The following is a 13,990-nucleotide window of genomic DNA, read 5'->3' on the forward strand; positions in this document are numbered from 1 at the left end:
TGAAGAGGAGACAGAAAAAGAAAAGGAAACAATATGGGTCCTTCCATTCATTCATTCATTATTCATTCATTCAACAAATATATGAATGAATGGTAGGTATTGGGAATTCAGCTACGATTAAGACACGAAAGTCATCTTTCCTCCTTGAGTTTATAATGTAATTGGTCAAATAACCAAATAATTATTATTATACTTCTTTAATTTTTTTCAATAATGTAGTCTTGGTTCAGGACTAAAATTGTGAATTTGAAGGCTATCACTAGCTGGATAATCTTGGATTAGTCTTAATTTCTTTATCTGTGAAATGGGCACAATGAACAACAACCTTCTTAAAGTTGTGAGGATTCAAAGAGATGCTGAACAAAGTACTTAGCTCAGTGCCTTGCACAGAAAGTAGATTCCCAATTGATATTTTCTGGCTGGAAAAAAAAAAAAAAATTACTGAATGGAAGTCTCAACAGAGAGCAGAGAATGTAAGCCCCCAGGCCAGATCACAGGTGAATGCTTAGCTTCTTGGCAGTGTAAGAGATTTAGAAGAACTCAGAGATAACATTCTGAATTACAACCAAAGGTAGCTCTCTTACAAGCCACCCTTCTCAAACGCTCCAGTATGCTCGAATCATTTCCAATTCTCTCTTCCCCTGCCTTGGTTAATGAAGACTATCTCAGTGTATCTTGCTAGAAAGGCAATAGTTTGAACTTCCTCATCTCAGTCCCAGAGATAATATATTTATGAACCAAAGCCTTTAAACATGAGACCTGCAGGCCTTCCCAAATAGAGATAGGTCAAATCTTCTTCAGAATCAAGTAACCTTATGATGTATGATTTTCAAGGTCCAATTTAGAGAATCAGAAACTACAACCTGCTATCTTTCCTTGCTCAAAATCAAACAAAAAAGCACATAAGGATAAGCACCAAAAAATCACTAAATAATGAATCCTCCCAAGGTCTTCCCAAGCCAGATGACAGCAAGTCTCCAAAGACATTAGAAAATTCCACTTTCCCTCCTGTGTTATACTATCTCAAGAAAATGGGAAGTCATGTACCTACCTGTGTATAGGTCAGTGTCTGTGTATTCATCCACTTTTTTATGCTGCAGAATATAGTCGGAGACCTTGGTCCCAATAGCTGGCTGAACATCTACCCACTCCAAGGAGACCACGGTACTGGAGGGTTCCACTGTTGGGGACAGCCGCAGTCTACAGAGGGGGAAAGGGAAAATTGCTTGTTTGCCAGCCAGCACTAGCTGGGGCCCAAAAGGGTCTATATGTGTCAAGAGGAAGCACAGGTTTTAGCCTGGGTTCAAATCCTGATTTTACCCACCACCAACTTGCAGGGCCTTAAGTAAGTTCTTTGGCCTCTCACGGCCTCAGTTCCCTCATCCATAAAATAGGGATACAAAGAGTCACCTTTCAAGATCAATGTACAATTCAGTAAATGAGCCCATGCACAAAATATGTGCTCAATGGAAGTTGATTAGTTTTCTATTTATTTAAACTAAATTTTCAATGATGCTTCATGTTTATTAAATTGGCAATCCCCTCAAATACAGGAGCTTCAATTTTTTTGCCATTCTCTTCATTACCCCCAAAGTATCAGTAAACTGTTTAATATCCTTAAGTCAATACTCTCTGGAAAGGAGCAAAAATCCTGGAATAAATCCTTATGTAAAGCAAGAAAAAAAACAGAATGATTGAAGGCTAGAACTAGAATGGTCCTTAGGGATTATGAAGTTTAATTCCCTAATTTCACAAACTGGGGAAAGACCCAGAAAAGGGAAATGGTTTGCACACAGTCACATGGCGAGTTAGCTGAGGACAGGATCGTGATGGTAGTGTTGCTTATCCCCATCGCGGATTCCTTCTTTCTTCCCACGCCACACACTGTCCCTTCCAGAACCATCTTGCAGTGGGATTCTTCTCTCCCCAGAGGTGTATCGTGGGACTCTGTTTCCAATATTGGTTCTTGCTCACCCCTCCCATGCTCCTCACATCCCATCTCTCGTTTGATCACACTCCTCCAGCCAAGATGGCTTTCCTTTACTTCCCGAAACGGTGAATTTCCTGTGTCAGGGCCTTCCCATACGCTGTTCCTCCTGCCTGAAATATGATTCTTGCCACTTTTTGCCTGGCTGACTCCTACCATAACCCATGTCTCTTCAGAGAGCTTTCCCTGACTATTCCCCCACTTCCCAACTAAAATAACTCCCCATTATTCTCCCTATTAGCACCTCTTTGGTTTTCTTTCATACTTTTCTTAATTACAATTCTTAACTGCATCTTATTTTCCTGTTTTTGTTTTGGCATCTATCTCCCCCACTAAACTTTCAGTTCCCTAAGTGCATGGGAACTGTGCCTGTCCTGTTCATTGACTTACTTCCCAGTGCCTGACTCATAGCAGGCATTATTTGTCAAACAAATGGCTAAAATGAAGTTCCCTAGAAGAGGTTCTAACATTTTCTTTACCTCTCAGTGGCCCCAGTGCCCAGCGTAGTACCTGACAAAGCAGTAGACTGTTGTCCAGCAAACCTTGGCTGAATGGATTAGTGAAAGAAGGGATGAGGGACTGAGTGGCGTCATTTAAAACGGCACACACTGCAGTATCAGCATCCACCCCTGTGTCATGTTTCTGTTCTGCCAAAGCTCCCTTCTTGCCTAAAAAAGGAAGTAGGCCCCAGGGACTCCAGGGATCTGGTCAGACACCTTGGGAACAGAAGCACATCATGGCCTGTGCTGGCAAGACAGGAGTGTGAATTCATGAAAAGGGGTGGCCAAAGGAAAAGGGCCCATACATACGTACACCGGCTGGGGAAGAGGGCTGCAGTTGGGGAGCCCACTGGCATCAAAGGCGCTGAGGTCACACCTGCACCAGTCATCGATCACATCCCCTTTCCCTGAGCACCAGTAGGAACTCATCAGGGCACTCTTGAAGGCCTGGAATAAAGGAGGAAAGAAAAGACAATGATGGTAGAGAGGTTGAGAGTAGAGGTGCTGATGGCCAGGACGTTAGCCAACCCAGGCTTTAGAGCAGCCCCCTTAAGCACAGGACAGCATTTCTTGCCTAAATCCCTAGCACGCCACTACCAGGTTCTCCCTTCCTGAGCCATTCCCTACCCAGCAGCCAGAATTATCATTGAAGAATAATGCTAACAGCATCCATTGAGAACTTCCCTTGGGCCTGGTACTCTACCCGTATTAATGTATTATATTTAATCTCCACAACAATCCCATATAATAGATATTATGACTATGATTATGATTATCATTTCCCACTTTACAAATTGGGAAACTAAGGCATACAGAAAGTAAGTGGTTTGCCTGAGGTTCACAGCTAGGAAGTTCTAGAGCTGGGATCCAATCCAAGGCAGTCTGACTCCGGAGGCTGCCCTCTCCAACACCCAGCTACACTGCTTCTATAGGAGACTGACCATCTCACTGCTCTGCTTAACAACCTTCAGAGGTTTCCCACAGTTCTCAGGATAAAGTCTAATTTCCTTGATCTAGCGCCTGACCTCCCTCCCAGGCTCATGTCTCATCACTTTTCTGACCTTCTTTGCATAGTGTCATCCACTCTCATGCAACCACTCACATTTCCACCAATGGTGAACTCTTGTTTATGTAAAATGTGCCCTAAATTAGGAGATAATAAACTGTTTCTGTAAAGGGCCAGATAGTAAACAGTTTCAGCTCTGCAACCAGGTGGGCTCTGCCATAATTACCTAACGCTGCCTTTGTAGCATAGAAAAATGCTACAAAGTGGCATAGACAATACTTTAAATGAATGGATATGGCTGTGTTCCTATAAAACTTTATTTACAAAGACAGATAGCAGGCCAGATTGGGTCTGGGGGCAATAGTTTGTTGACCCTTGCTCTAAATGCCAATATTTTATTTAATTGCAATGTGTTTTGTTGTCTTTTTTTTTTTTTTTCCTTAAACACATTCTGTCCTCTGCCTGTAATATTCCCCCTCCTTGCACTCCAATTCACTGTTTTGGTCTCAAATGAAACATTTCTTTCTCTGGGAACCCCACCATGACTTTCTCAAGCCTGAAATCATGCTCACTCTTCTCCTGGACACCATAACGCACTAGACAATACCTACTGTCACATTGCCTGGCCTGTCTCACCCAACAGACACTGATCCCAGCAAGGGCAAAGGCTAGGCCTTATTCACATGGGTACTCTTATGAGAGCTAGCACAGTTTTTCAGGCAATATTTGGTGAATAAACGAATGGACACTAAAAAGGTGATTATTAATATTTGACAGTAAAGAGAATTTGGAAGGCACTTCTTCCATTCAGTTCTGGACAGGACTCAAGTTTTACCTTCTACTCTCTTCCCCTCCCTCAGGCGCAGGTGTGGAAGACACCTTCAGTGTGTGCTTGATGCTGACACTGACATTTCAAGGCATCAGGGATTCAGAATGTTATGACAGCTCTCTTAAACTTACGGCTGCCAGAGAATGTTGATCTCTTACTCCTTTGCCAGGTGTGTGCTTTGCCAGCTCTGTGTGCTTTCTGTATTTCTTTTTCTTTTCTTTTATACTTTTTCCCTTTCTCTGTGCTTTTTAAATGAATGTTGCACACTGCCAGCAACACCTAATTATTCAGATGTCACTTTTTCTATCCTGCATCGTTCAAAATACTCAAGTATCGCATGTTTGTATAAAGTGGGTCTGGGGTCTCCGTCCTTAGTGACCCAAGCCACAGATCTAGAAGAAGAAAGTGTCTATCAAGAATGTTATTGTGTAAGTCTCCATCATTTTTCTCCCAGAGGCTTTGACAAAAAGACATCAGTTATTCCTGTCATAAGTTCTTATCCACATCCTCTCCTAGGAATGAGCAAATGATCTAATTTCTCCCGAGTTAAATGCAGTGACCCAAAGAAATAAAAAAAATTATAATAAAAGCTAATATTCATGAAGCACTCAATTGTATAGTGCAAGGTGCTTTAAGTGCATTTAAAAAATGTAATCCTCACAAAAGTCCTGAGATACAGATATTATGATCCTCATTTTACAGATGAGAAAAGTAAGAATCAGAGCATGGAAGCCATTTTCCCAAGATCACACAGCAAACAAATGGTGGAAGGAGAATCCTGAATCTCTGTGACTCCCCAGTGTAGTCCTTTTCTGTTCAACCACGCAAAGCACTGAGACTAACACCAAGTAGGGTTGCCAGATTCCATAAATAAAAATACAGGTGCCCAGTTAGATTTAAACTTCAGACAATATATTTTTTTTAGTGTAAGTATATTCCATGAAATATTTGCATATAAAGTGTCTGGCACACAGTAAGAGCATTCACTGTTCCTACTAGGTGCCAGAGCCTATGCTGAGAACAAATGTCCCTTCTCTAACCAGCACCAGAGGGAAGCACACTCACGAGGACAGAAACCAGATGGGATGGCATGAGGTCATGCTGACTGTCAGTCCTTTTCTCCCTCCCTTTGCAGGTTCCCCCTTAGTGAAATTAACGTGCACAACTGCTCATGGCTTAAGATTCTGTAACATCTCCAGCCAGCACTAAGGGCTTAATTACCATAATGGGGAAATCCAGGGCCATGGGCGAAAGTGACACAGATGGGAAGATTGCGTTGGACTTAAGCAATGGCAAGAGAGAGAACATCCTGTTGTGTGTGTGTATGTGTTTCTGTTTTTGTATATGTGTGAGTGTGTGTGTGTGGTTTTTGTAATCAATTGGAACTTGAGCTTGTGGAAAACAAAACAGGAAATCTCTCAGGACTTTGTGAGTTTCACCATCCAGGCAGTTCTCGGGAAGAAATCCTGCCTGTAAGTCCCCACATCCACTGGCTCCTTCCCAAAATCCTGAGAAACAGAATGGGGACTGGTGCAAGGGCCAGGCAAGCCCTGGACGGAGCACAAACACACTGTGATAAAAGGGCGAGATCAAACAGGGAGCCCTGGCAAGGCAGCAGAAGCCAGCGCTGTGTCGGCGCAGGATCACTCTTTCCTTACGTCTTCGGTCCTTGCAACACTCCGTCCGGAGTCCAATTAGATCCCAGGGGAGGAGAATCAGAGAATGTTCCAGCTTCACAGAACTCCGTAAATCATCTAATCTAATCTGTTTTACAGATACAGATACAGTGGCCCAGAGAGGCTGGCTGGCTGGACTAAGGTGATAGAGCAACTTCATAATGAAACTACTCTACTTTTCCATCTAATGCTCAAAATTACCCCTTGAGATGGGTGTCCTCCCCCCATTCGGACAAGCATGGAGGAGAAGGGAGGGACTTGAACTGAAGTCCATTTGAGTCCTGGCACCCTTGACCTTACTGGGTCACAAAGGAACAATAAATGCCAAGATTTCATCCAAAATATCCTGTTCAGCTGCTCTGCTTGGGTCATGTGCTTATGTGTGTGTGCATGTGTTGTGTGTGTGTGTGTGTGTGTGTGTTTTCAGAGAAAATGAAACCTTACACTGGAGGCATTGTTGACTCCTGGCTTTTGAATTAGTGGAGGGACCTAAGAAACAAATCCTGTACTTAACACAAGGGCTACATTTGCATGGCCATTGGTTTTCATAACAAGGTTTGCATTTTCCACAACTTGTAAATGCTTCCAACTTCTGGCTAATTAGCTAGCAAACCAAGCTGGGCAGGAGGAGAAAACAACCACAAAAACGTTAAGCAATCAAAATAAACTAGGATTTATTTCTGACTCTATTGTTACTTTCCTATTTGAATGTGCAGGAGTGATTCTTCTTTCTAAACCTCGATTTCCCCATCTGCAGAACGAGGAGGCAAAAGACATATTTTTGAAGGTTTAATTAAATTCAATAAACACTCACTGAACTTGCTATTCCATACCGTGAGCTGTCTAAAAACTAAGAAAGGGATGAACAAAACCCAGTCACTAACTTCAAAGGACTCATGGTTTAATGGTAAAGACAAACACAAACAATTACAATTACTATGGTTCAAATGCTATGGAGTAATACACACAGGAGGCTGTGGGAATACAAAAGGAAGGGGCCCTTCCAGCTCTGAAAATTATGACACTGTCTTAGGAATCTTAAATTCTAAGTAAACACCCTAAGTAAACACACTAAGATATTTAGAAGCATCTACATAGAAGTCACTAAGCCCATGAATTAAATTCCATACTCTAAATTTCTGACGACTGCATTTTTTGCACTAAAAAATTAGTCTCATGTGCTGACACCGAGTCAGTTGTGTTTGATACTAAGATGTTTCTGGTCTGTATGACTCCAAAAAGATGCTCTGAAGCCCTCAATCAAAACCTGATGGATTTTATCTCCACAGTACTGGTAAGCTTGGTCATGTGGCTAACCAAGCCGTACCAAATAAAAAGGGGAAAAGCTAACATTACAGCTTATTCCAGTCTTTCACTTAGACCCTCTCAAAAGTTCCACCACCTTCTGAAACCTTCTAAAGCCTCCACTAATTAACCTGACATTCAAAGTCCTTTGTTCTTCCGATTGCGGCTCTTCTCCCATCCTACCCACTGCTCCCACCCTGTGACCCAACCCCTTCCTTCTTATGGTAGTGCACTACTTCATACCCACAAGCCTTTTCTCATGCTGTGCCTTTGGTCTGAAATGCCCTTTCCCCACTTAATCCTCCTTGCTGAACTCCAGGAAATGTTCCCTGCCCACCAGGACCCTGCCATATCTTGAGAGATTTTGTCTCTCCCCCCTCTCTTTCATTTTTGTACATTTCACATCTCCTTGCAATTTGCTTATTTGTATGTTCTTCTTGCCTATCAGACCGTGAACTCCTCAAGATCATATATCTGATTAGTCTGTCTCCAGCTCTAAGAAAAAGAGTGAACACATAGTAGGGTCCCAAAAATACGTTTTCAATTCCATAGATATGGAATAGGATGCTCTGCCAGGGATTAAACTTGTATACTTTCTATTATTGTGCTCTTCCAGCAAAAGACATGACAGAAATGCAATTGGTTGTCATAAAATGACTAAATCATGTTGAAACCAATGAAAGTGGTTTGGGGGTAGGCTGTCGGGGGTAGAGTCCCTTTTGGAGACAATTAGCATTACTGTTCGGAGGAGAATAGATTGATAGCATTTTTGCCCAGGAAGTGCTTGAAGGTATAAAATAAGAAGCATCTAGGACCCTCCAGAGAGATGAGAGAGAGGGACAGAGGCTGATGTCCCAGCTTTGTAGGAAGACTAACTGTTGAGCCCATACTGATGATATGTTTAGTTGGTTAGGAGGGAATAGGATAGAGGAACATAAGAAGGACTGAAGAGAATATCATAGCATTATCTGCACAAAAGCAGAAATAGAGGTTTCCAGCCCAGTTTGGAACTCTGAGATAGGATCTAGCTGGGTCATCTGCCATGCAGTCATCAGCAATTCTCCTTGTAGTGGCTACAGGAGATTCCAATCACCCATTTCCCTGGTAGAGAACAAGGCCTGCAGCGCCCACACTTTGGAAATGGAGTAAGACATGCCCGTGTGCCCTGATAGTGAGGAGATTAATTGGTCATTCTGTCACAGATCAATGAATGTATAAATAAGCAGCATGTTGGAGAACACATTAGGGAGAAAAGTGGGTAATGTTAGTTAACTTAAGTCTTCTTATTCCCAAAGCAGGAAGGCAGGTGTGGTGAGTCATCTCAAAAATTGCTTGGAGAAGATAGCAACTAGGGAGTGGCTGAAAAAATGGAGGTAGGAACCTTAAGCTACATACATATCCCGGGAGCTGGAGGGCTCGGAAATGCATTCAAGCAGATTCATTGGCACAGATCACTGGCATTTTACATCTACAAGGGTCCTGAGAAGTGATGCTCACCCTCACAACTTGCACAGAGTAGGAGGCCCAAAGAGGAAAAACAGTCACCGTGCCAGGTTGCCTACTTTTGGTGCTGGGTTTAAGCCACCAACCTTTGTCATTTTAAGGGGAAACATACAACAGCATTTACTAAGAGTGTGGTAAGCACCTTAATATACAATATATCATCCAATCATGTCAATAGCCTTACGTGGTAGAGGCTGCTGTCACTATCCCCATTTTACAGATGAAGAAACTGAGGTCTGTGGGGTAAAATAGTCTGTGCAGGGTCACCCAGCTAAAAAGCTATACAAGCAGGACTTGAACTTGGGCCATCTGATCCTGAAGCCCATGCTCCCAGCCACTATAATCTTAAGCAATGTGCTCATTGAACTAGAGAATATTAGTAAGAACACATGACATTTATTGAGTGCTTACTACAAGCTAGGCATTGTTCTAAGTTCTTTTTATGCATTACTCCTTATAGTACCCTAAGGACTTTAGATATATTAACTCATTAAATTTTCCCAACAACCTGTGAGGTAGGGACAGCTATTATGTCCAATTTACTTTTGTTTCCAAAGTCACACTGGTAGCAACTGGCAGAGCCAGGATTTGAACCCAGGAAATTTGGCTCCACTTAGGAAACCTGTGCTTTGAAATACAAAGCCTCCAAATAAACACTCTGATGGAGACAATCAATTTTGTAAAAATGCTATTTACACCCCTGATTCCACCCACCTTTAGCATAAGTGGAATTTTTCACTGTACAGATAGGAATGGCAATGAAAACACTATACAAAATTGCCATTTTCATAAGTCAAATTTCAACAATTTCATATGGTTCAATGTAATAGAAGCCACAAGAGTGAATAAAATCCCACAGAAAAAGAGTACAGAGCATGAACAAAGTGAAGAGCCAAAGACAAGAGAATCCCTGGGAACTCTAGCATTTTCTGACTAATCTGCTGTGTGATCTCAGTAAGTCTTTTCACCTCTCTTGGCCTAACTGTCACCTGTTAATTTCTTTGATTTGGATGTTCAGATCACAGCATTGCTATTTCTGCCATTTTTTTATTTGGGCTCAAATCTTGCTTTTTCTCAAAGCTGGCCACAAATTTCCCATCCCCTTTAAAACTTTTCATCCTAGATCTACGGCCTAGAATTAACTGCCAGCAGGCAAAATTATCAAGACATTAAAGGATCAGTGGTTGCCAGGGATTAAGGGGAAGGGAAGGATGAAGAGGTGGAGCACAGAAAATTTTTAGGGTAGTGAAAGCACTTTGCATAATACTATAATGGTGGATATATGTCATTGCTTATTTGTGAAAACCCATAGAATATACAACATCAAGAGGTACCTCAATATAAATAATGGACGTGGGGTGATAATGATGTATCAATGCAGGTTTATTGATTATAACAAATGCACCACTCTTGTGGGGATGTTGACAGTCAGGGAAGCTATGTGAGTATGTGGGTAGAGGGTATATGGGAACTTTCTCTACTCTCTGCTTAATTTTGCTGGGAACCTAAAACTGCTCTAGAAACAGTCTATTTGACTTCCTGCCAGCTAACGTCCTCTCTGAAGAGGAGGTCACACAGATGATAATCATACCATTGATAGCTTTAGAGTGGGGTAGGATGAAGAGAATAGACATAAGCACCTCCTTATTCTATGCCTGGTGCTAGGGCATCTGCCTGTTAGCTCTTATTATTCTCCCCACAACTTGCAGAGCACCAGCTCTTACTGTCTTCAGTAATTCTTACAGATGAGCAAGTGAAAGGTCAGAGAATATGCCTAAGGTCAGCCAGATAGAACACAGTAGGGCAGAGAGTCTACTTTGGTCTCTTAACTCCAAATGACAAGCTTTGCTCCTTGACTTCCTTCAACCTACCTCTTATTTTAAGCCTCAGATCCCCCCATACAGTGAAGAAATACTAACTGGCAAGAACCCATTTCCTACATAAGGAATTGTGTAGCTCAATCTATGGCTCTATAAATCACAGAAATGACACCTAATTTCCCCTGTCAGGTTAAGCTTCACTTTTCAAGCCATTCTCCCCTGAATGATGAGAGCCAAACAGAATGGCTCCTTAATCTGGGTGACAGGAAGAAGACGTTTAGAGCCCACCAAATCCTCCCTCTTGCCATGCTTACCTCTACTAATGAAAAAATATTAGAGAAATAAATATACAACCCACTGAGATGCTTCTGCATGGGCCTCTGTCAACTGTCTGTTTCCCAAGATGTACAGAGACAAGATGATAGGGTTATGAGATATTCAGGCAGGGAGCAATTTTTCTTGTCAGTTAGTCCCATATTTCAACTTCCATCCATTTCAAGTAGAGGATGAAGCACTAGGTTTTTATGCATTAAAAATAACAGTGAGCATTTTTCGAATGGTTCTATATGCCAGACATGGTGCTTAGTGTTTGACATATAGGGAGTCATTTAATTGCAGAGCAACACCACAAATTGGTTACTCCTATTGTTCCCATCATATAGAGGATGAGACTGAGGCCCTAGGAAGTTTCTGTTCCTTTCTTAAGTCACATAACTAGTATTTAGCAGAACTCAATTCAAATCCATGTTTCTCAAATTCCTAAATGATTTCCCAAAGCCTAAATGATTAACCACTATGAGCTAAGTTAAATAGCCTGTCTGTTAGGTTGCATTGTCTCCACACAATTCTTGAGAAAGCTGCAATTTTAAAAAGTTCAGGAATATACCTTCATTTTACACTGAAGGCTGTGCCTCAGTGAATTTTTTGATAAGACACCAAAAGCACAGGCAACAAAAGCAGAAATAGACAAATGGGATTATATCAAACTAAAAATCTTCTGCACAGCAAAGGGAAGAGTCAACAGTGAATGACAATCTATAGAATGGGAGAAAATATTTGCAAACTTTGCATCTGACGAAGAGTTAACATCCAGAATATATGAGGAACTCAAACAACTCAATAGCAAAAAAAAAAAAAAAAAAAAAATCCTCCCTAACAATCCAATTAATTAATGAGCAAAAGACGTGAATAGATATTTCTCAAAAGAAGACATAAAAATGGTCAACCAATATATTAAAAAATGCTTAATCTCACTAATCATCAGGTCAATACAAACCAAAACCACAATGAGATAGCACATCACCCCAATTAGAATGGCTACTATCAAAAAGACAAAAAATAACAAACGTTGGCATGGATGTGCAGAAGGGGAACTCTTATGCACTCTTGGTGGGAATGTAAATTAGTACAGCCATTATGGAAAAAGTATGGGAATTCTTCAAAAAATTAAAAATAAAATTACCTTATGATCCAACAATCTCACTACTGAGTTTATATCCAAAGGAAATAAAATCAGCATGTCAAAGAGATACCTGCATTCCCATGTTTATTGCAGCACTATTCACAATAGTCAAGATATGGGATCAACCTAAGTGTCCGTCAACAGATAAGCAGATAAAAATCAGTGGTACAGTCATGCATTCATTACATAATGACATCTGTCAGTCAATGACAGACCGCATATGTGATGGTGGACCCGTAAGGTTATAATACTGTATTTTTACAGTATCTTTTCTATGTTTAGATATATTTTGATATACATATACTTATCATTGTATTCAGGTGCCTACAGTATTCAGTATAGTAACATGCTGTACAGATTTGTAGCCTAGGAGCAATAGGCTATAACATATAGCCTAAGCATGTAGTAGGCTATAACACCTAGGTTTATGTAAGTATACTTTATGATGTTTGCACAGTAACAAAATCGCCTAACAACACATTTCTCAGAATGTATCCCCACCATTAAGTAACTCATGACTTATATATACACAATGGAATACTATTCAGCCATAAAAAGAATGAAATCCTATCATCTGCAGCAACATGGATGGATATGGAGGGCATAATATTAAGTGAAATAAGCCAGACACAGACAGATAAATACCACATGATGTCACTCATATGTGGAATCTAAAGAAGTTGATGTCATAAAAGTAGAGTGTATGTGTTTACCAGAGACTGGGGAAGGGAAGAGGGAGAAGGGATAAGGAGAGGTTGGTCAATGGGTATAAAGTTACAGTTAGATATTATAGAAGGAATAAATTCTGGTGTTCTTCACAGTAGAGTGATTATTGTTAACAATATTTTATTGTATATTTCAAAATAGCTAGAAGAGAGGAATTTGAATGTTCTTACCACAAATAAATGATAAATGTGTGAGATAATAGATATGCTAGATATCCTGATTTGATTTTTACATAATGTAAACATGTATTGAAACACCATAGCACATCCCATAATATTAATATGTATAATTATTATGTGTCAATTAAAAACAAAATTTCAGAAAAATAAAAAAATAAATTGCTCTACACAGGACTTTTACAGCCATTAATATGATAATTGTCACTGCGAAGTTCTGAGAAGGTAATGCATAAAATGCAGCATTTCCCAAACACATGTGTATATGGAACTCTCTCTTTTTTTTTCCCCACATTCCCTATTGTAAAAACAAAACAAACAAAACAAAACAAAACAAAACAAAAAAAGCACACAGTACTCCATAAATGTTTGTTGCGTGAACAAGTATTGCATGATCAGTGGTAAAGTCTGAGGAAGAAGACTGGGAGCTGTTTGGATGTCTAATCTATGTGATCCTAGAAGATCTGCTCAGTCAACAGGGCAATAGATTGTGCTTACGTTGTTCTAAACTACCTCCAAACCATTTGTCCTGTCACTGAGCTGATAGCAATTGTGAAAGTGATGAACAGCAGACCAATTATGAGCAACAGGAAACATCAGTTATAACTCCAGGGAGAAGACATAGCCATATCAGTAGCCTCATCCATCTACTCATGAGTCATCTTTCTGAGGCATCTTGCCCTGTGACCTTAAACTGCCAAGGGCTTCTCAGTCTTATATAAATCCAAGTTCTTCAGGGGACGGCTCCTCCTCTCAGTCTGCCTCCTACAAGGCGTTGCTCCTGGCCTGCTCAGTCCTGGAAGGGGAAACCTGGATGGAACCCATACACTTGTCCTAAGGGAAGCCTTTAGCCAAGGATCCCAGCTCCACCTAACAGACAAGACCCGTCTTCTAAGCCTGCTGTCTTTTGATATATAGTAACTCCTCCCCTGCGGTGAGAACATCTGGAGATGAGAGGCGAGTGGGAAGGTTTCAAGTGAAGGATTTGTCCAAGATTGTA

The 13,990-nt window shown here is 40.9% G+C and overlaps 1 protein-coding gene across 5 annotated transcripts in view; it reads right to left on the minus strand.

Moving 5' to 3' along the window:
• The window catches only part of ASTN2 (astrotactin 2), an 824,356-nt gene that overhangs the window by 138,066 nt on the left and 672,300 nt on the right, over positions 1-13,990 (minus strand). For all 5 annotated transcript variants that reach the window (XM_069474596.1, XM_069474595.1, XM_069474594.1 and 2 more), the window contains 2 exons: positions 2,801-2,934; positions 1,052-1,200 (listed from right to left, as the gene is read on the minus strand). In XM_069474596.1, coding sequence (XP_069330697.1) covers positions 1,052-1,200; positions 2,801-2,934 — 283 coding nt within the window. The remainder of the gene's footprint in view (positions 1-1,051; positions 1,201-2,800; positions 2,935-13,990) is intronic.

This window comes from Eulemur rufifrons, chromosome 7 (assembly GCF_041146395.1).
Source record: "Eulemur rufifrons isolate Redbay chromosome 7, OSU_ERuf_1, whole genome shotgun sequence".
NCBI lineage: Eukaryota > Metazoa > Chordata > Mammalia > Primates > Lemuridae > Eulemur > Eulemur rufifrons.